General features: G+C 59.8%; 1 protein-coding gene across 1 annotated transcript in view; it reads right to left on the minus strand.

Annotated features, from left to right (window-relative positions):
* The window catches only part of LOC310880358 (ATR-interacting protein-like), a 41,733-nt gene that overhangs the window by 12,636 nt on the left and 6,271 nt on the right, over window positions 1–22,826 (minus strand). Inside the window, exon 8 of the mRNA XM_083796054.1 lies at window positions 1–22,472. This exon is cut by the window's left edge and continues 12,636 nt beyond it. Coding sequence (XP_083652180.1) covers window positions 22,463–22,472 — 10 coding nt within the window. The 3' untranslated portion in view covers window positions 1–22,462. The remainder of the gene's footprint in view (window positions 22,473–22,826) is intronic.

Raw genomic sequence — 22,826 nt, forward strand, 5'->3', positions numbered from 1 at the left:
GAGCAGGGGAAGAGAGTGACCGAGAAGGAACGGCAGGGACAAAGTGCTACAGACTGACCACAACCGCCATTCCCCCATTCCCCTGCTCCGCTTGGTTAAAGAGGTAGAGGAGGGTGGATGGGGGGAAAGGTGTTTTGGGTTTCTTTCTTTTGTTCCTCACTTCTCTAGCTTGTTAGTAATAGGCAATAATTCTTAATGTCTCCCTTCTCTGAGTCTGTTTAGCCTGTCACAATAATTGTTGAGCGATGTCCCCATTCTTATCTCAACCCTTGAGCCCTTTGTATCGTTTTTTCTCCCCCTTTCCTATTCAGGAGGGGGAGTGAGAGAGAGGCTGCGGTGGAACTTGGCTGCCCACCCGAGAAAACCACCGCTAATTTCCAAAGTAAACCTCTGGCGCAACTTGAGGCCATACTTTCTAGTCCTATCACTAGCTGTCTGTGAGAAGAGGCCGAGCCCTAGCTCCCCACGACTTCCTTTAAGGTAGATGTGGAGAGCAGTAAAGTCTCCCCTGTGTTTTCCGTGTTAAGATCCCACTTTCGGATCCAAAGCTGACAAAAGAGCAAACGTTAGCGGGGGTGGGTACAGTAAGCCCCCAAGCCACCACGACAACACAACCCTTCCCGTCACCCAACCCCCCTCTAACCCCTCATATTTATAGTACTTAAAATGGGGAGGGAGGGGGCTTTCCTCACAAATAAGGCTTTGCACCTTAAAAATGCAGCTCTGCACCTTACAGTGCACCTGGGGGCCCTAAAAATAAGGCATTGCGCCCTGAAAATGACAGCCTGGGCCGTAAAAGTGAGGGTGTAAGCAATAAGAAGCCAGCTTTGTCTCCAGAGAGCAGTCTCAGGGCCCTGAACAAACGGGCTTGGTCCCTACAAAGGAGCCCCTGGGCCTGCAAACCGAGGGTTTAGGCGATCAGAAGACGACTTGGGATGCCAAGCGGATGTTCTGGAGCCTGAAAAGAAGGCTTTGGAGCCTAGAGAGGAAACACGGGGGCTTACTAATGCGGCTTTGAAGACTTAAAATGGGGAGGGAGGGGGAGCGTGGGGAGGCCTGGTCGTCAAGGTGAGGCTTTAGACCTGGACCCTGGGCCTTTGGAGTCTCTGGCTCACGGACTGGACCCTACAGTGATGCTTCGGTCCCTCCAGATGGGTGTTTGGACCCTTAAAGGAGGCTTTGGGCCCTCAAATTGAGGCCTTGTCTCCTAGCGTGAGGATTTGGGACCCGAAGAAGCGGGGTGTTTCCTCACAAATAAGGCTTTGTACCCTAAAAGGCAGCTCTGCACCTCACAGTGCAACTAAGGGGCCCTAAAGATAAGGCATTGCGCCCTGAAAATGACAGCCTGGGCCATAAAAGCGAGGGTGTAAGTAATGAGAAGCCAGCTTTGTCTCCAGAGAGCAGTCTCAGGGCCCTGAACAAACGGGCTTGGTCCCTACAAAGGAGCCCCTGGGCCTGCAAACTGCGGGTTTCGGTGACTGTGTTGGGTCTGTCTAGGACGGAGTCACCTTTCCCTGCAGCAGCCCACACAGTGCTGTGCTCTGCGGTCGTAGCTGGAGCAGCACTGGTATCACTCCAGCGTTGTGTCTGCTCCCACGCCGTCTTCGGGTCTGCCTCTGGGTATTTGGAGCCTGATGTTGTAATGGGGAGCAGCTTCTTCTCTGGGCTGTCCCCTGCTGGCTGGAACATCGTCTCCGTTTAGACCCTGGGGATCCACCGGGGGACCCCGATGCCGCCCCCCTGGCAGATCTGGTGCTGCTGCTGCTCCCAGCACCGTTTTGTGGTGCGTGGCTGCTCCTGCGGCGTCTTCGGGGCTGGCTCTGGGCATCTGGGGCTGGACGTTCCAGCGGCTCTCAAGGCTTCTTGTCCGGGGTCGCCCCCGCTGGCCGGCGGGGAGTCTGCCTTCGGGCACCAAGGAGTGACTGGAGGTTCCTGGTGCCCTCCGACTGGCCAAGCTGGGGGTGCTGCTCCCAGCGCTGGGTTCTGCAGCACGGCTGCTCCTGCGGCGTCTTCTGGGACTGTGCCAGGTGTCTTGGGCCTGATGTACAGGCTGGCAGATTGTCCCCTGTTCTGTCCCTGGCCTTCTCCTCTCAGTCTCCTGGGAACTGTGGGATGGCCCCGGTGCTGCCTGGCTGCTGGTGCTGCTGAGGCTGCTCCTTGCGGGTGCTGGGGAGCCACGGGAGGGCCCCAGAGCCTCTGGACTGGAGGTGCTGGGGCCGGCGAGCCCCAGATTGGTACTGGAGGCTGTAAGGGGAGACAGGAAGGTGAGTGGGATGGACTTCCAGACCCACGGCAGTAGAGGCTCTGACCCGTCCAGGGTCAGAGAGACTCTGGCAAGGCTGCCCTGAGCCCCTGCAGCCAGGCCTTGCCTGGCCACAGCCCAGCAGCATGAGGCCTTTGCCACTTACCAGTGCCCAGGCCAGCGCAGCTGTCGCACTCCCAGGTGCCTGTGCTGTTGGTCAAGTTGGAGCAGCGCCGGTGGGTGCCTTCGGCAGCACAGGAGCGGCCCAGCAGCAGCTGCCAGGGCCTGGGGAAGCAAAGACTTGTGGGTGTGAGGACAAAGTGTCTGAGCCAGGGAGTGGCTGGCACACCCCTTGTGCTCTGTCCTGGCTCCCCCAGCATGTGCTGAGGCTGAGGACGTGGGCAGAGCCCCAGATGGCTGCTGAGGCAACTCACCCCTGTCCCTCCGCCTGCTCCCTGCCTTGTGGGTAAAGGCATTCGCTGACATCACAGCGCTGGTGCCTCTCTTGCAGCGATGCAAAGGCGTTGCCGTCCTCCCAGGTTGGTCCTCTGCAAGAGAAGGGAGGGAAATTGTCCAGTCCCTGGCCATACACAGCGCTTGTGCCCTCGTGTCTAGAGAGCAGGGCAGAGGGACACCAACCTGAATGGGATTTGGATCCCCATGATGGACATTTTGGAACGGAACTCCACCTTGTTTCTGCAGATGGGGCACTGGAAGCAGAGAATGCCTGCACTCACAGCTTGTCCCTGCAGCAGAAACACATGCGGTGAGAGGTGAGCGGGCCCTGGTGCTGCTGAGCACCTGCCGTGCGCGCAGGGTGAGGGGAGGGCTCCTACCTGGATGCAGCCCCGGTGGAACCAGGCGTGACTGCAGGCTGGGCACACCATGGTGTGGTAGGACTTGCTGTCCCCCACAGGGTCCATGCAGATGATGCAGATGGTGTCCTGCTCCGGAGCTGCCTGCACTGCCTGCTGAGGGCGGTGCTCCCAGCAGAAGGACCTGGCGGGGAGAGGGAAGGGAAGGGCAAGGTGAGAAGTGCTGGGCCTGCCGCGGTTGTGGCGAGGAGGGCAGAGGAACGTGAAGGAGCCCCAGGCCCATCCAGGCTCTGGCGCTGCCTCCGGCTCTGCCAGGCTGCTGGGAAGCACCAGCGTGGGGTCCTCTCTTGCTTGGCTGCTGCTGGCAGCCCTTACCTGTGCTGCCCAAAGAACTGGGTGACGCATTCTCCCTCCGAGGCGCAGGGGAGATGGAAGCTGCGTTCACAGCCTGTCTCCGTGCAGGTGATGGTGGCCCCTCGCTCGCCACAAACGAAGCATTGCTGAAAAGAACACAGCAGCCCCATTAGCACCAGGCTCGATGCCGCCACCGCTGGCCCCACACCCCTGGGCAGGGCAGGGCACAGGGCGCGGGCGCTGCTGGGTCACGCTCTGCAGACCCCCCCTGGCGGACAAGGCTCGTCTGCCAGAGCAGCAGTTTGTCCCGGAGCGGGTTGGAAAGGCTGGGATTGCTTCCTTGGGGTCCAGGCTAAGCTCGCGGGAGCATCTCCTGGCCCAAACCTCCCTGTTCCCATCAGGTCCTCACCTTCTGGGATGCCCGCTTGATTGTGTGCTGTATATCCTCCAGTAAAACTCCCAAAATTCCGTCCTGTAGTGTTCCAAGCCGATAAAGGCCATTCGCAAGAAACTATAGAATAGAAAAAAGCAGGATCTCGTTAGGGGTCATAGTTGAAGGGACCGTCCCTGGTGGGATGCTGACGGGAACCCTGGGGGAACTCACCAGGCAAAACGTGTGGGCACAGAGTCCATTCCTTCCGTGTCTGGGGCCGCAGATGTTCGGGTCAGCATCTGCCCGGCCACACAGCATGCATGCTGGAGGGGAGAGAGCAAATGGCACAGCCATTGAGCACCTTTGCGGGGCCAGGTGTCCCTGAGGGACTGTCCCCAAGGGCCTGTTCTGTCCCTGCCATGCTGGCTGATGGGCAGGGCCAGAGGCTGTGGAGGGGAAGGAGGCACAGCAGGCACAAGGGTCCCAGCAGGCACCCAGAGCCCGACCTGGGCCCCCCCTGCCAAGGAGCAGAGGGGCCCTGCCCCGGGGTGGTTGGGGAGCCCCTGCCTGCCCCTGCCTCCCCTCTTGGCCACAGGCAGCCCCCCCAGCACGCCCCCACAATCACCACCGCACGCCCCCCGTTTGGGCAGGGACGCCCAAAGCTACCTGGCACCCGCTGTGACAGAGCCCCCGCCTCACAGGGGTGGCTGGAGGTGCCACGCTGGGGCCTGGGCCCTCGGCACCCAAGCAAGAGGGTGGCCGCTCTTGCAGCCGGCACAGGCTCAAATGCCGGGTCCCGCGACACGCGGCGGAGAGGAAGGATTGCTTCCCTCGGCCTGCTGGCAACGCTCCCCGTGCCACAGGCAGGAGCGGAGATGTCCCTCGGACAGGGCTGCAGCCCTGGAGTGGCGGCGCCTGCACCGCACCTTTGGGCCAGCATTGCCGCCCTCCGGGAGAGCCGCAGGACACCTGGCGTTTGGGTCACAGCTTGCTCCCTCCTCACGTCCTTCTCCTACAGAGTTTCTCGAGAGCAGGGTGAGACCAGAGCTCGTTGTGTCCCCCAGACATCAGCAAGAGACGTTACAAAGCCAGCGGTCTTAATCGTCTTTACTGCAGTTGACAGTCCAGTCTGAGCCCTGACTCCTTTCGCCAGCTCTCACCATCAGGGTTCAAAGCCTCCTAATTAGAATCACAGAATCGTAGAATCATTAAGGGTGGAAACGTCCTTCAAGATCATCTGGTCCAACTATCCCCTACTACCAATGTCACCCACTAAACCATGTCCCTAAGCACCATGTGCAACCTTTCCTTGAACACCCCCAGGTGACTCCACTACTTCCCTGGGCAACCCGTTCCAATTCCTGACTATTCTTTCTGAGAAGAAATTGTAGTGGGCTTACTTGGCAAGTTTTGGTAGCAGGGGCCCATAGGGGTGGCCTCTGTGAGAAGAATCCAGAAGCTGCCCCATTTTAGATAAGGGCCCTGCTGCTGTCCAGAGCCAAGCCAATAAGCGACGTTGTTTGCGTCTCTGTGAGAGCATATTTAAGAAAGGGAAAAAACTGCTGCGGAACAGCAGCTGGGAGAGAGAGAGGAGTGAGAAACAGCCTTGCAGACCCCAAGGTCAGTGAAGGAGTGGGAGGAGGTGCTCCAGGCACCACAGCAGAAGTTCCCCTGCGGCCTGTGGTGAGGACCATGGTGAAGCAGGTTGTCCCCCTGCAGCCCACGGAGTACCACGGTGGAGCAGGGTTCCACGCTGCAGCCCGTGGAAGAGGCCACGGTGGAGCAGGTGGACCTGCACTGAAGCAGGCTGCAGCCTGTGGAGGACCCCCGCCAGAGCAGATTGCGGGCCGGAGCCGCAGCCCGTGGAGAGGAGCCCACGCAGGAGCAGGTGACCTGGCAGGAGCTGCCGCCCGTGGGGGACCCAGGTTGGAGCAGTGTGCTCCTGATGGATGGACCCCGTGGTACGGACCCGTATCTGGAGCAGTTCTTGAAGAGCTGCTGCCTGTGGGAAGCCCACGCAGGATCACTTTGGGAACGACTGCATCCCACGTTGGAGCAGGGGAAGAGAGTGACCGAGAAGGAACGGCAGGGACAAAGTGCTACAGACTGACCACAACCGCCATTCCCCCATTCCCCTGCTCCGCTTGGTTAAAGAGGTAGAGGAGGGTGGATGGGGGGAAAGGTGTTTTGGGTTTCTTTCTTTTGTTCCTCACTTCTCTAGCTTGTTAGTAATAGGCAATAATTCTTAATGTCTCCCTTCTCTGAGTCTGTTTAGCCTGTCACAATAATTGTTGAGCGATGTCCCCATTCTTATCTCAACCCTTGAGCCCTTTGTATCGTTTTTTCTCCCCCTTTCCTATTCAGGAGGGGGAGTGAGAGAGAGGCTGCGGTGGAACTTGGCTGCCCACCCGAGAAAACCACCGCTAATTTCCAAAGTAAACCTCTGGCGCAACTTGAGGCCATACTTTCTAGTCCTATCACTAGCTGTCTGTGAGAAGAGGCCGAGCCCTAGCTCCCCACGACTTCCTTTAAGGTAGATGTGGAGAGCAGTAAAGTCTCCCCTGTGTTTTCCGTGTTAAGATCCCACTTTCGGATCCAAAGCTGACAAAAGAGCAAACGTTAGCGGGGGTGGGTACAGTAAGCCCCCAAGCCACCACGACAACACAACCCTTCCCGTCACCCAACCCCCCTCTAACCCCTCATATTTATAGTACTTAAAATGGGGAGGGAGGGGGCTTTCCTCACAAATAAGGCTTTGCACCTTAAAAATGCAGCTCTGCACCTTACAGTGCACCTGGGGGCCCTAAAAATAAGGCATTGCGCCCTGAAAATGACAGCCTGGGCCGTAAAAGTGAGGGTGTAAGCAATAAGAAGCCAGCTTTGTCTCCAGAGAGCAGTCTCAGGGCCCTGAACAAACGGGCTTGGTCCCTACAAAGGAGCCCCTGGGCCTGCAAACCGAGGGTTTAGGCGATCAGAAGACGACTTGGGATGCCAAGCGGATGTTCTGGAGCCTGAAAAGAAGGCTTTGGAGCCTAGAGAGGAAACACGGGGGCTTACTAATGCGGCTTTGAAGACTTAAAATGGGGAGGGAGGGGGAGCGTGGGGAGGCCTGGTCGTCAAGGTGAGGCTTTAGACCTGGACCCTGGGCCTTTGGAGTCTCTGGCTCACGGACTGGACCCTACAGTGATGCTTCGGTCCCTCCAGATGGGTGTTTGGACCCTTAAAGGAGGCTTTGGGCCCTCAAATTGAGGCCTTGTCTCCTAGCGTGAGGATTTGGGACCCGAAGAAGCGGGGTGTTTCCTCACAAATAAGGCTTTGTACCCTAAAAGGCAGCTCTGCACCTCACAGTGCAACTAAGGGGCCCTAAAGATAAGGCATTGCGCCCTGAAAATGACAGCCTGGGCCATAAAAGCGAGGGTGTAAGTAATGAGAAGCCAGCTTTGTCTCCAGAGAGCAGTCTCAGGGCCCTGAACAAAAGGGCTTGGTCCCTACAAAGGAGCCCCTGGGCCTGCAAACTGCGGGTTTCGGTGACTGTGTTGGGTCTGTCTAGGACGGAGTCACCTTTCCCTGCAGCAGCCCACACAGTGCTGTGCTCTGCGGTCGTAGCTGGAGCAGCACTGGTATCACTCCAGCGTTGTGTCTGCTCCCACGCCGTCTTCGGGTCTGCCTCTGGGTATTTGGAGCCTGATGTTGTAATGGGGAGCAGCTTCTTCTCTGGGCTGTCCCCTGCTGGCTGGAGCATCGTCTCCGTTTAGACCCTGGGGATCCACCGGGGGACCCCGATGCCGCCCCCCTGGCAGATCTGGTGCTGCTGCTGCTCCCAGCACCATTTTGTGGTGCGTGGCTGCTCCTGCGGCGTCTTCGGGGCTGGCTCTGGGCATCTGGGGCTGGACGTTCCAGCGGCTCTCAAGGCTTCTTGTCCGGGGTCGCCCCCGCTGGCCGGCGGGGAGTCTGCCTTCGGGCACCAAGGAGTGACTGGAGGTTCCTGGTGCCCTCCGACTGGCCAAGCTGGGGGTGCTGCTCCCAGCGCTGGGTTCTGCAGCACGGCTGCTCCTGCGGCGTCTTCTGGGACTGTGCCAGGTGTCTTGGGCCTGATGTACAGGCTGGCAGATTGTCCCCTGTTCTGTCCCTGGCCTTCTCCTCTCAGTCTCCTGGGAACTGTGGGATGGCCCCGGTGCTGCCTGGCTGCTGGTGCTGCTGAGGCTGCTCCTTGCGGGTGCTGGGGAGCCACGGGAGGGCCCCAGAGCCTCTGGACTGGAGGTGCTGGGGCCGGCGAGCCCCAGATTGGTACTGGAGGCTGTAAGGGGAGACAGGAAGGTGAGTGGGATGGACTTCCAGACCCACGGCAGTAGAGGCTCTGACCCGTCCAGGGTCAGAGAGACTCTGGCAAGGCTGCCCTGAGCCCCTGCAGCCAGGCCTTGCCTGGCCACAGCCCAGCAGCATGAGGCCTTTGCCACTTACCAGTGCCCAGGCCAGCGCAGCTGTCGCACTCCCAGGTGCCTGTGCTGTTGGTCAAGTTGGAGCAGCGCCGGTGGGTGCCTTCGGCAGCACAGGAGCGGCCCAGCAGCAGCTGCCAGGGCCTGGGGAAGCAAAGACTTGTGGGTGTGAGGACAAAGTGTCTGAGCCAGGGAGTGGCTGGCACACCCCTTGTGCTCTGTCCTGGCTCCCCCAGCATGTGCTGAGGCTGAGGACGTGGGCAGAGCCCCAGATGGCTGCTGAGGCAACTCACCCCTGTCCCTCCGCCTGCTCCCTGCCTTGTGGGTAAAGGCATTCGCTGACATCACAGCGCTGGTGCCTCTCTTGCAGCGATGCAAAGGCGTTGCCGTCCTCCCAGGTTGGTCCTCTGCAAGAGAAGGGAGGGAAATTGTCCAGTCCCTGGCCATACACAGCGCTTGTGCCCTCGTGTCTAGAGAGCAGGGCAGAGGGACACCAACCTGAATGGGATTTGGATCCCCATGATGGACATTTTGGAACGGAACTCCACCTTGTTTCTGCAGATGGGGCACTGGAAGCAGAGAATGCCTGCACTCACAGCTTGTCCCTGCAGCAGAAACACATGCGGTGAGAGGTGAGCGGGCCCTGGTGCTGCTGAGCACCTGCCGTGCGCGCAGGGTGAGGGGAGGGCTCCTACCTGGATGCAGCCCCGGTGGAACCAGGCGTGACTGCAGGCTGGGCACACCATGGTGTGGTAGGACTTGCTGTCCCCCACAGGGTCCATGCAGATGATGCAGATGGTGTCCTGCTCCGGAGCTGCCTGCACTGCCTGCTGAGGGCGGTGCTCCCAGCAGAAGGACCTGGCGGGGAGAGGGAAGGGAAGGGCAAGGTGAGAAGTGCTGGGCCTGCCGCGGTTGTGGCGAGGAGGGCAGAGGAACGTGAAGGAGCCCCAGGCCCATCCAGGCTCTGGCGCTGCCTCCGGCTCTGCCAGGCTGCTGGGAAGCACCAGCGTGGGGTCCTCTCTTGCTTGGCTGCTGCTGGCAGCCCTTACCTGTGCTGCCCAAAGAACTGGGTGACGCATTCTCCCTCCGAGGCGCAGGGGAGATGGAAGCTGCGTTCACAGCCTGTCTCCGTGCAGGTGATGGTGGCCCCTCGCTCGCCACAAACGAAGCATTGCTGAAAAGAACACAGCAGCCCCATTAGCACCAGGCTCGATGCCGCCACCGCTGGCCCCACACCCCTGGGCAGGGCAGGGCACAGGGCGCGGGCGCTGCTGGGTCACGCTCTGCAGACCCCCCCTGGCGGACAAGGCTCGTCTGCCAGAGCAGCAGTTTGTCCCGGAGCGGGTTGGAAAGGCTGGGATTGCTTCCTTGGGGTCCAGGCTAAGCTCGCGGGAGCATCTCCTGGCCCAAACCTCCCTGTTCCCATCAGGTCCTCACCTTCTGGGATGCCCGCTTGATTGTGTGCTGTATATCCTCCAGTAAAACTCCCAAAATTCCGTCCTGTAGTGTTCCAAGCCGATAAAGGCCATTCGCAAGAAACTATAGAATAGAAAAAAGCAGGATCTCGTTAGGGGTCATAGTTGAAGGGACCGTCCCTGGTGGGATGCTGACGGGAACCCTGGGGGAACTCACCAGGCAAAACGTGTGGGCACAGAGTCCATTCCTTCCGTGTCTGGGGCCGCAGATGTTCGGGTCAGCATCTGCCCGGCCACACAGCATGCATGCTGGAGGGGAGAGAGCAAATGGCACAGCCATTGAGCACCTTTGCGGGGCCAGGCGTCCCTGAGGGACTGTCCCCAAGGGCCTGTTCTGTCCCTGCCATGCTGGCTGATGGGCAGGGCCAGAGGCTGTGGAGGGGAAGGAGGCACAGCAGGCACAAGGGTCCCAGCAGGCACCCAGAGCCCGACCTGGGCCCCCCCTGCCAAGGAGCAGAGGGGCCCTGCCCCGGGGTGGTTGGGGAGCCCCTGCCTGCCCCTGCCTCCCCTCTCGGCCACAGGCAGCCCCCCCAGCACGCCCCCACAATCACCACCGCACGCCCCCCGTTTGGGCAGGGACGCCCAAAGCTACCTGGCACCCGCTGTGACAGAGCCCCCGCCTCACAGGGGTGGCTGGAGGTGCCACGCTGGGGCCTGGGCCCTCGGCACCCAAGCAAGAGGGTGGCCGCTCTTGCAGCCGGCACAGGCTCAAATGCCGGGTCCCGCGACACGCGGCGGAGAGGAAGGATTGCTTCCCTCGGCCTGCTGGCAACGCTCCCCGTGCCACAGGCAGGAGCGGAGATGTCCCTCGGACAGGGCTGCAGCCCTGGAGTGGCGGCGCCTGCACCGCACCTTTGGGCCAGCATTGCCGCCCTCCGGGAGAGCCGCAGGACACCTGGCGTTTGGGTCACAGCTTGCTCCCTCCTCACGTCCTTCTCCTACAGAGTTTCTCGAGAGCAGGGTGAGACCAGAGCTCGTTGTCTCCCCCAGACATCAGCAAGAGACGTTACAAAGCCAGCGGTCTTAATCGTCTTTACTGCAGTTGACAGTCCAGTCTGAGCCCTGACTCCTTTCGCCAGCTCTCACCATCAGGGTTCAAAGCCTCCTAATTAGAATCACAGAATCGTAGAATCATTAAGGGTGGAAACGTCCTTCAAGATCATCTGGTCCAACTATCCCCTACTACCAATGTCACCCACTAAACCATGTCCCTAAGCACCATGTGCAACCTTTCCTTGAACACCCCCAGGTGACTCCACTACTTCGCTGGGCAACCCGTTCCAATTCCTGACTATTCTTTCTGAGAAGAAATTGTAGTGGGCTTACTTGGCAAGTTTTGGTAGCAGGGGCCCATAGGGGTGGCCTCTGTGAGAAGAATCCAGAAGCTGCCCCATTTTAGATAAGGGCCCTGCTGCTGTCCAGAGCCAAGCCAATAAGCGACGTTGTTTGCGTCTCTGTGAGAGCATATTTAAGAAAGGGAAAAAACTGCTGCGGAACAGCAGCTGGGAGAGAGAGAGGAGTGAGAAACAGCCTTGCAGACCCCAAGGTCAGTGAAGGAGTGGGAGGAGGTGCTCCAGGCACCACAGCAGAAGTTCCCCTGCGGCCTGTGGTGAGGACCATGGTGAAGCAGGTTGTCCCCCTGCAGCCCACGGAGTACCACGGTGGAGCAGGGTTCCACGCTGCAGCCCGTGGAAGAGGCCACGGTGGAGCAGGTGGACCTGCACTGAAGCAGGCTGCAGCCTGTGGAGGACCCCCGCCAGAGCAGATTGCGGGCCGGAGCCGCAGCCCGTGGAGAGGAGCCCACGCAGGAGCAGGTGACCTGGCAGGAGCTGCCGCCCGTGGGGGACCCAGGTTGGAGCAGTGTGCTCCTGATGGATGGACCCCGTGGTACGGACCCGTATCTGGAGCAGTTCTTGAAGAGCTGCTGCCTGTGGGAAGCCCACGCAGGATCACTTTGGGAACGACTGCATCCCACGTTGGAGCAGGGGAAGAGAGTGACCGAGAAGGAACGGCAGGGACAAAGTGCTACGGACTGACCACAACCGCCATTCCCCCATTCCCCTGCTCCGCTTGGTTAAAGAGGTAGAGGAGGGTGGATGGGGGGAAAGGTGTTTTGGGTTTCTTTCTTTTGTTCCTCACTTCTCTAGCTTGTTAGTAATAGGCAATAATTCTTAATGTCTCCCTTCTCTGAGTCTGTTTAGCCTGTCACAATAATTGTTGAGCGATGTCCCCATTCTTATCTCAACCCTTGAGCCCTTTGTATCGTTTTTTCTCCCCCTTTCCTATTCAGGAGGGGGAGTGAGAGAGAGGCTGCGGTGGAACTTGGCTGCCCACCCGAGAAAACCACCGCTAATTTCCAAAGTAAACCTCTGGCGCAACTTGAGGCCATACTTTCTAGTCCTATCACTAGCTGTCTGTGAGAAGAGGCCGAGCCCTAGCTCCCCACGACTTCCTTTAAGGTAGATGTGGAGAGCAGTAAAGTCTCCCGTGTTTTCCGTGTTAAGATCCCACTTTCGGATCCAAAGCTGACAAAAGAGCAAACGTTAGCGGGGGTGGGTACAGTAAGCCCCCAAGCCACCACGACAACACAACCCTTCCCGTCACCCAACCCCCCTCTAACCCCTCATATTTATAGTACTTAAAATGGGGAGGGAGGGGGCTTTCCTCACAAATAAGGCTTTGCACCTTAAAAATGCAGCTCTGCACCTTACAGTGCACCTGGGGGCCCTAAAAATAAGGCATTGCGCCCTGAAAATGACAGCCTGGGCCGTAAAAGTGAGGGTGTAAGCAATAAGAAGCCAGCTTTGTCTCCAGAGAGCAGTCTCAGGGCCCTGAACAAACGGGCTTGGTCCCTACAAAGGAGCCCCTGGGCCTGCAAACCGAGGGTTTAGGCGATCAGAAGACGACTTGGGATGCCAAGCGGATGTTCTGGAGCCTGAAAAGAAGGCTTTGGAGCCTAGAGAGGAAACACGGGGGCTTACTAATGCGGCTTTGAAGACTTAAAATGGGGAGGGAGGGGGAGCGTGGGGAGGCCTGGTCGTCAAGGTGAGGCTTTAGACCTGGACCCTGGGCCTTTGGAGTCTCTGGCTCACGGACTGGACCCTACAGTGATGCTTCGGTCCCTCCAGATGGGTGTTTGGACCCTTAAAGGAGGCTTTGGGCCCTCAAATTGAGGCCTTGTCTCCTAGCGTGAGGATTTGGGACCCGAAGAAGCGGGGTGTTTCCTCACAAATAAGGCTTTGTACCCTAAAAGGCAGCTCTGCACCTCACAGTGCAACTAAGGGGCCCTAAAGATAAGGCATTGCGCCCTGAAAATGACAGCCTGGGCCATAAAAGCGAGGGTGTAAGTAATGAGAAGCCAGCTTTGTCTCCAGAGAGCAGTCTCAGGGCCCTGAACAAAAGGGCTTGGTCCCTACAAAGGAGCCCCTGGGCCTGCAAACTGCGGGTTTCGGTGACTGTGTTGGGTCTGTCTAGGACGGAGTCACCTTTCCCTGCAGCAGCCCACACAGTGCTGTGCTCTGCGGTCGTAGCTGGAGCAGCACTGGTATCACTCCAGCGTTGTGTCTGCTCCCACGCCGTCTTCGGGTCTGCCTCTGGGTATTTGGAGCCTGATGTTGTAATGGGGAGCAGCTTCTTCTCTGGGCTGTCCCCTGCTGGCTGGAACATCGTCTCCGTTTAGACCCTGGGGATCCACCGGGGGACCCCGATGCCGCCCCCCTGGCAGATCTGGTGCTGCTGCTGCTCCCAGCACCGTTTTGTGGTGCGTGGCTGCTCCTGCGGCGTCTTCGGGGCTGGCTCTGGGCATCTGGGGCTGGACGTTCCAGCGGCTCTCAAGGCTTCTTGTCCGGGGTCGCCCCCGCTGGCCGGCGGGGAGTCTGCCTTCGGGCACCAAGGAGTGACTGGAGGTTCCTGGTGCCCTCCGACTGGCCAAGCTGGGGGTGCTGCTCCCAGCGCTGGGTTCTGCAGCACGGCTGCTCCTGCGGCGTCTTCTGGGACTGTGCCAGGTGTCTTGGGCCTGATGTACAGTCTGGCAGATTGTCCCCTGTTCTGTCCCTGGCCTTCTCCTCTCAGTCTCCTGGGAACTGTGGGATGGCCCCGGTGCTGCCTGGCTGCTGGTGCTGCTGAGGCTGCTCCTTGCGGGTGCTGGGGAGCCACGGGAGGGCCCCAGAGCCTCTGGACTGGAGGTGCTGGGGCCGGCGAGCCCCAGATTGGTACTGGAGGCTGTAAGGGGAGACAGGAAGGTGAGTGGGATGGACTTCCAGACCCACGGCAGTAGAGGCTCTGACCCGTCCAGGGTCAGAGAGACTCTGGCAAGGCTGCCCTGAGCCCCTGCAGCCAGGCCTTGCCTGGCCACAGCCCAGCAGCATGAGGCCTTTGCCACTTACCAGTGCCCAGGCCAGCGCAGCTGTCGCACTCCCAGGTGCCTGTGCTGTTGGTCAAGTTGGAGCAGCGCCGGTGGGTGCCTTCGGCAGCACAGGAGCGGCCCAGCAGCAGCTGCCAGGGCCTGGGGAAGCAAAGACTTGTGGGTGTGAGGACAAAGTGTCTGAGCCAGGGAGTGGCTGGCACACCCCTTGTGCTCTGTCCTGGCTCCCCCAGCATGTGCTGAGGCTGAGGACGTGGGCAGAGCCCCAGATGGCTGCTGAGGCAACTCACCCCTGTCCCTCCGCCTGCTCCCTGCCTTGTGGGTAAAGGCATTCGCTGACATCACAGCGCTGGTGCCTCTCTTGCAGCGATGCAAAGGCGTTGCCGTCCTCCCAGGTTGGTCCTCTGCAAGAGAAGGGAGGGAAATTGTCCAGTCCCTGGCCATACACAGCGCTTGTGCCCTCGTGTCTAGAGAGCAGGGCAGAGGGACACCAACCTGAATGGGATTTGGATCCCCATGATGGACATTTCGGAACGGAACTCCACCTTGTTTCTGCAGAGGGGGCACTGGAAGCAGAGAATGCCTGCACTCACAGCTTGTCCCTGCAGCAGAAACACATGCGGTGAGAGGTGAGCGGGCCCTGGTGCTGCTGAGCACCTGCCGTGCGCGCAGGGTGAGGGGAGGGCTCCTACCTGGATGCAGCCCCGGTGGAACCAGGCGTGACTGCAGGCTGGGCACACCATGGTGTGGTAGGACTTGCTGTCCCCCACAGGGTCCATGCAGATGATGCAGATGGTGTCCTGCTCCGGAGCTGCCTGCACTGCCTGCTGAGGGCGGTGCTCCCAGCAGAAGGACCTGGCGGGGAGAGGGAAGGGAAGGGCAAGGTGAGAAGTGCTGGGCCTGCCGCGGTTGTGGCGAGGAGGGCAGAGGAACGTGAAGGAGCCCCAGGCCCATCCAGGCTCTGGCGCTGCCTCCGGCTCTGCCAGGCTGCTGGGAAGCACCAGCGTGGGGTCCTCTCTTGCTTGGCTGCTGCTGGCAGCCCTTACCTGTGCTGCCCAAAGAACTGGGTGACGCATTCTCCCTCCGAGGCGCAGGGGAGATGGAAGCTGCGTTCACAGCCTGTCTCCGTGCAGGTGATGGTGGCCCCTCGCTCGCCACAAACGAAGCATTGCTGAAAAGAACACAGCAGCCCCATTAGCACCAGGCTCGATGCCGCCACCGCTGGCCCCACACCCCTGGGCAGGGCAGGGCACAGGGCGCGGGCGCTGCTGGGTCACGCTCTGCAGACCCCCCCTGGCAGACAAGGCTCGTCTGCCAGAGCAGCAGTTTGTCCCGGAGCGGGTTGGAAAGGCTGGGATTGCTTCCTTGGGGTCCAGGCTAAGCTCGCGGGAGCATCTCCTGGCCCAAACCTCCCTGTTCCCATCAGGTCCTCACCTTCTGGGATGCCCGCTTGATTGTGTGCTGTATATCCTCCAGTAAAACTCCCAAAATTCCGTCCTGTAGTGTTCCAAGCCGATAAAGGCCATTCGCAAGAAACTATAGAATAGAAAAAAGCAGGATCTCGTTAGGGGTCATAGTTGAAGGGACCGTCCCTGGTGGGATGCTGACGGGAACCCTGGGGGAACTCACCAGGCAAAACGTGTGGGCACAGAGTCCATTCCTTCCGTGTCTGGGGCCGCAGATGTTCGGGTCAGCATCTGCCCGGCCACACAGCATGCATGCTGGAGGGGAGAGAGCAAATGGCACAGCCATTGAGCACCTTTGCGGGGCCAGGTGTCCCTGAGGGACTGTCCCCAAGGGCCTGTTCTGTCCCTGCCATGCTGGCTGATGGGCAGGGCCAGAGGCTGTGGAGGGGAAGGAGGCACAGCAGGCACAAGGGTCCCAGCAGGCACCCAGAGCCCGACCTGGGCCCCCCCTGCCAAGGAGCAGAGGGGCCCTGCCCCGGGGTGGTTGGGGAGCCCCTGCCTGCCCCTGCCTCCCCTCTCGGCCACAGGCAGCCCCCCCAGCACGCCCCCACAATCACCACCGCACGCCCCCCGTTTGGGCAGGGACGCCCAAAGCTACCTGGCACCCGCTGTGACAGAGCCCCCGCCTCACAGGGGTGGCTGGAGGTGCCACGCTGGGGCCTGGGCCCTCGGCACCCAAGCAAGAGGGTGGCCGCTCTTGCAGCCGGCACAGGCTCAAATGCCGGGTCCCGCGACACGCGGCGGAGAGGAAGGATTGCTTCCCTCGGCCTGCTGGCAACGCTCCCCGTGCCACAGGCAGGAGCGGAGATGTCCCTCGGACAGGGCTGCAGCCCTGGAGTGGCGGCGCCTGCACCGCACCTTTGGGCCAGCATTGCCGCCCTCCGGGAGAGCCGCAGGACACCTGGCGTTTGGGTCACAGCTTGCTCCCTCCTCACGTCCTTCTCCTACAGAGTTTCTCGAGAGCAGGGTGAGACCAGAGCTCGTTGTCTCCCCCAGACATCAGCAAGAGACGTTACAAAGCCAGCGGTCTTAATCGTCTTTACTGCAGTTGACAGTCCAGTCTGAGCCCTGACTCCTTTCGCCAGCTCTCACCATCAGGGTTCAAAGCCTCCTAATTAGAATCACAGAATCGTAGAATCATTAAGGGTGGAAACGTCCTTCAAGATCATCTGGTCCAACTATCCCCTACTACCAATGTCACCCACTAAACCATGTCCCTAAGCACCATGTGCAACCTTTCCTTGAACACCCCCAGGTGACTCCACTACTTCCCTGGGCAACCCGTTCCAATTCCTGACTATTCTTTCTGAGAAGAAATTGTAGTGGGCTTACTTGGCAAGTTTTGGTAGCAGGGGCCCATAGGGGTGGCCTCTGTGAGAAGAATCCAGAAGCTGCCCCATTTTAGATAAGGGCCCTGCTGCTGTCCAGAGCCAAGCCAATAAGCGACGTTGTTTGCGTCTCTGTGAGAGCATATTTAAGAAAGGGAAAAAACTGCTGCGGAACAGCAGCTGGGAGAGAGAGAGGAGTGAGAAACAGCCTTGCAGACCCCAAGGTCAGTGAAGGAGTGGGAGGAGGTGCTCCAGGCACCACAGCAGAAGTTCCCCTGCGGCCTGTGGTGAGGACCATGGTGAAGCAGGTTGTCCCCCTGCAGCCCACGGAGTACCACGGTGGAGCAGGGTTCCACGCTGCAGCCCGTGGAAGAGGCCACGGTGGAGCAGGTGGACCTGCACTGAAGCAGGCTGCAGCCTGTGGAGGACCCCCGCCAGAGCAGATTGCGGGCCGGAGCCGCAGCCCGTGGAGAGGAGCCCACGCAGGAGCAGGTGACCTGGCAGGAGCTGCCGCCCGTGGGGGACCCAGGTTGGAGCAGTGTGCTCCTGATGGATGGACCCCGTGGTACGGACCCGTATCTGGAGCAGTTCTTGAAGAGCTGCTGCCTGTGGGAAGCCCACGCAGGATCACTTTGGGAACGACTGCATCCCACGTTGGAGCAGGGGAAGAGAGTGACCGAGAAGGAACGGCAGGGACAAAGTGCTACAGACTGACCACAACCGCCATTCCCCCATTCCCCTGCTCCGCTTGGTTAAAGAGGTAGAGGAGGGTGGATGGGGGGAAAGGTGTTTTGGGTTTCTTTCTTTTGTTCCTCACTTCTCTAGCTTGTTAGTAATAGGCAATAATTCTTAATGTCTCCCTTCTCTGAGTCTGTTTAGCCTGTCACAATAATTGTTGAGCGATGTCCCCATTCTTATCTCAACCCTTGAGCCCTTTGTATCGTTTTTTCTCCCCCTTTCCTATTCAGGAGGGGGAGTGAGAGAGAGGCTGCGGTGGAACTTGGCTGCCCACCCGAGAAAACCACCGCTAATTTCCAAAGTAAACCTCTGGCGCAACTTGAGGCCATACTTTCTAGTCCTATCACTAGCTGTCTGTGAGAAGAGGCCGAGCCCTAGCTCCCCACGACTTCCTTTAAGGTAGATGTGGAGAGCAGTAAAGTCTCCCCTGTGTTTTCCGTGTTAAGATCCCACTTTCGGATCCAAAGCTGACAAAAGAGCAAACGTTAGCGGGGGTGGGTACAGTAAGCCCCCAAGCCACCACGACAACACAACCCTTCCCGTCACCCAACCCCCCTCTAACCCCTCATATTTATAGTACTTAAAATGGGGAGGGAGGGGGCTTTCCTCACAAATAAGGCTTTGCACCTTAAAAATGCAGCTCTGCACCTTACAGTGCACCTGGGGGCCCTAAAAATAAGGCATTGCGCCCTGAAAATGACAGCCTGGGCCGTAAAAGTGAGGGTGTAAGCAATAAGAAGCCAGCTTTGTCTCCAGAGAGCAGTCTCAGGGCCCTGAACAAACGGGCTTGGTCCCTACAAAGGAGCCCCTGGGCCTGCAAACCGAGGGTTTAGGCGATCAGAAGACGACTTGGGATGCCAAGCGGATGTTCTGGAGCCTGAAAAGAAGGCTTTGGAGCCTAGAGAGGAAACACGGGGGCTTACTAATGCGGCTTTGAAGACTTAAAATGGGGAGGGAGGGGGAGCGTGGGGAGGCCTGGTCGTCAAGGTGAGGCTTTAGACCTGGACCCTGGGCCTTTGGAGTCTCTGGCTCACGGACTGGACCCTACAGTGATGCTTCGGTCCCTCCAGATGGGTGTTTGGACCCTTAAAGGAGGCTTTGGGCCCTCAAATTGAGGCCTTGTCTCCTAGCGTGAGGATTTGGGACCCGAAGAAGCGGGGTGTTTCCTCACAAATAAGGCTTTGTACCCTAAAAGGCAGCTCTGCACCTCACAGTGCAACTAAGGGGCCCTAAAGATAAGGCATTGCGCCCTGAAAATGACAGCCTGGGCCATAAAAGCGAGGGTGTAAGTAATGAGAAGCCAGCTTTGTCTCCAGAGAGCAGTCTCAGGGCCCTGAACAAAAGGGCTTGGTCCCTACAAAGGAGCCCCTGGGCCTGCAAACTGCGGGTTTCGGTGACTGTGTTGGGTCTGTCTAGGACGGAGTCACCTTTCCCTGCAGCAGCCCACACAGTGCTGTGCTCTGCGGTCGTAGCTGGAGCAGCACTGGTATCACTCCAGCGTTGTGTCTGCTCCCACGCCGTCTTCGGGTCTGCCTCTGGGTATTTGGAGCCTGATGTTGTAATGGGGAGCAGCTTCTTCTCTGGGCTGTCCCCTGCTGGCTGGAGCATCGTCTCCGTTTAGACCCTGGGGATCCACCGGGGGACCCCGATGCCGCCCCCCTGGCAGATCTGGTGCTGCTGCTGCTCCCAGCACCGTTTTGTGGTGCGTGGCTGCTCCTGCGGCGTCTTCGGGGCTGGCTCTGGGCATCTGGGGCTGGACGTTCCAGCGGCTCTCAAGGCTTCTTGTCCGGGGTCGCCCCCGCTGGCCGGCGGGGAGTCTGCCTTCGGGCACCAAGGAGTGACTGGAGGTTCCTGGTGCCCTCCGACTGGCCAAGCTGGGGGTGCTGCTCCCAGCGCTGGGTTCTGCAGCATGGCTGCTCCTGCGGCGTCTTCTGGGACTGTGCCAGGTGTCTTGGGCCTGATGTACAGGCTGGCAGATTGTCCCCTGTTCTGTCCCTGGCCTTCTCCTCTCAGTCTCCTGGGAACTGTGGGATGGCCCCGGTGCTGCCTGGCTGCTGGTGCTGCTGAGGCTGCTCCTTGCGGGTGCTGGGGAGCCACGGGAGGGCCCCAGAGCCTCTGGACTGGAGGTGCTGGGGCTGGCGAGCCCCAGATTGGTACTGGAGGCTGTAAGGGGAGACAGGAAGGTGAGTGGGATGGACTTCCAGACCCACGGCAGTAGAGGCTCTGACCCGTCCAGGGTCAGAGAGACTCTGGCAAGGCTGCCCTGAGCCCCTGCAGCCAGGCCTTGCCTGGCCACAGCCCAGCAGCATGAGGCCTTTGCCACTTACCAGTGCCCAGGCCAGCGCAGCTGTCGCACTCCCAGGTGCCTGTGCTGTTGGTCAAGTTGGAGCAGCGCCGGTGGGTGCCTTCGGCAGCACAGGAGCGGCCCAGCAGCAGCTGCCAGGGCCTGGGGAAGCAAAGACTTGTGGGTGTGAGGACAAAGTGTCTGAGCCAGGGAGTGGCTGGCACACCCCTTGTGCTCTGTCCTGGCTCCCCCAGCATGTGCTGAGGCTGAGGACGTGGGCAGAGCCCCAGATGGCTGCTGAGGCAACTCACCCCTGTCCCTCCGCCTGCTCCCTGCCTTGTGGGTAAAGGCATTCGCTGACATCACAGCGCTGGTGCCTCTCTTGCAGCGATGCAAAGGCGTTGCCGTCCTCCCAGGTTGGTCCTCTGCAAGAGAAGGGAGGGAAATTGTCCAGTCCCTGGCCATACACAGCGCTTGTGCCCTCGTGTCTAGAGAGCAGGGCAGAGGGACACCAACCTGAATGGGATTTGGATCCCCATGATGGACATTTTGGAACGGAACTCCACCTTGTTTCTGCAGATGGGGCACTGGAAGCAGAGAATGCCTGCACTCACAGCTTGTCCCTGCAGCAGAAACACATGCGGTGAGAGGTGAGCGGGCCCTGGTGCTGCTGAGCACCTGCCGTGCGCGCAGGGTGAGGGGAGGGCTCCTACCTGGATGCAGCCCCGGTGGAACCAGGCGTGACTGCAGGCTGGGCACACCATGGTGTGGTAGGACTTGCTGTCCCCCACAGGGTCCATGCAGATGATGCAGATGGTGTCCTGCTCCGGAGCTGCCTGCACTGCCTGCTGAGGGCGGTGCTCCCAGCAGAAGGACCTGGCGGGGAGAGGGAAGGGAAGGGCAAGGTGAGAAGTGCTGGGCCTGCCGCGGTTGTGGCGAGGAGGGCAGAGGAACGTGAAGGAGCCCCAGGCCCATCCAGGCTCTGGCGCTGCCTCCGGCTCTGCCAGGCTGCTGGGAAGCACCAGCGTGGGGTCCTCTCTTGCTTGGCTGCTGCTGGCAGCCCTTACCTGTGCTGCCCAAAGAACTGGGTGACGCATTCTCCCTCCGAGGCGCAGGGGAGATGGAAGCTGCGTTCACAGCCTGTCTCCGTGCAGGTGATGGTGGCCCCTCGCTCGCCACAAACGAAGCATTGCTGAAAAGAACACAGCAGCCCCATTAGCACCAGGCTCGATGCCGCCACCGCTGGCCCCACACCCCTGGGCAGGGCAGGGCACAGGGCGCGGGCGCTGCTGGGTCACGCTCTGCAGACCCCCCCTGGCGGACAAGGCTCGTCTGCCAGAGCAGCAGTTTGTCCCGGAGCGGGTTGGAAAGGCTGGGATTGCTTCCTTGGGGTCCAGGCTAAGCTCGCGGGAGCATCTCCTGGCCCAAACCTCCCTGTTCCCATCAGGTCCTCACCTTCTGGGATGCCCGCTTGATTGTGTGCTGTATATCCTCCAGTAAAACTCCCAAAATTCCGTCCTGTAGTGTTCCAAGCCGATAAAGGCCATTCGCAAGAAACTATAGAATAGAAAAAAGCAGGATCTCGTTAGGGGTCATAGTTGAAGGGACCGTCCCTGGTGGGATGCTGACGGGAACCCTGGGGGAACTCACCAGGCAAAACGTGTGGGCACAGAGTCCATTCCTTCCGTGTCTGGGGCCGCAGATGTTCGGGTCAGCATCTGCCCGGCCACACAGCATGCATGCTGGAGGGGAGAGAGCAAATGGCACAGCCATTGAGCACCTTTGCGGGGCCAGGTGTCCCTGAGGGACTGTCCCCAAGGGCCTGTTCTGTCCCTGCCATGCTGGCTGATGGGCAGGGCCAGAGGCTGTGGAGGGGAAGGAGGCACAGCAGGCACAAGGGTCCCAGCAGGCATCCAGAGCCCGACCTGGGCCCCCCCTGCCAAGGAGCAGAGGGGCCCTGCCCCGGGGTGGTTGGGGAGCCCCTGCCTGCCCCTGCCTCCCCTCTCGGCCACAGGCAGCCCCCCCAGCACGCCCCCACAATCACCACCACACGCCCCCCGTTTGGGCAGGGACGCCCAAAGCTACCTGGCACCCGCTGTGACAGAGCCCCCGCCTCACAGGGGTGGCTGGAGGTGCCACGCTGGGGCCTGGGCCCTCGGCACCCAAGCAAGAGGGTGGCCGCTCTTGCAGCCGGCACAGGCTCAAATGCCGGGTCCCGCGACACGCGGCGGAGAGGAAGGATTGCTTCCCTCGGCCTGCTGGCAACGCTCCCCGTGCCACAGGCAGGAGCGGAGATGTCCCTCGGACAGGGCTGCAGCCCTGGAGTGGCGGCGCCTGCACCGCACCTTTGGGCCAGCATTGCCGCCCTGCGGGAGAGCCGCAGGACACCTGGCGTTTGGGTCACAGCTTGCTCCCTCCTCACGTCCTTCTCCTACAGAGTTTCTCGAGAGCAGGGTGAGACCAGAGCTCGTTGTCTCCCCCAGACATCAGCAAGAGACGTTACAAAGCCAGCGGTCTTAATCGTCTTTACTGCAGTTGACAGTCCAGTCTGAGCCCTGACTCCTTTCGCCAGCTCTCACCATCAGGGTTCAAAGCCTCCTAATTAGAATCACAGAATCGTAGAATCATTAAGGGTGGAAACGTCCTTCAAGATCATCTGGTCCAACTATCCCCTACTACCAATGTCACCCACTAAACCATGTCCCTAAGCACCATGTGCAACCTTTCCTTGAACACCCCCAGGTGACTCCACTACTTCCCTGGGCAACCCGTTCCAATTCCTGACTATTCTTTCTGAGAAGAAATTGTAGTGGGCTTACTTGGCAAGTTTTGGTAGCAGGGGCCCATAGGGGTCCCTTATAAATTAGATTTTATCCCTTATATTAGATTAGATTTATCCCTTATAAATTAGATTTTATATCTAATATTTGTATTTAAATACTTTACAGAGCA

Source organism: Anser anser (genome assembly GCF_964211835.1).
Source record: "Anser anser genome assembly, chromosome: 12".
In the NCBI taxonomy this organism is placed as follows: domain Eukaryota; kingdom Metazoa; phylum Chordata; class Aves; order Anseriformes; family Anatidae; genus Anser; species Anser anser.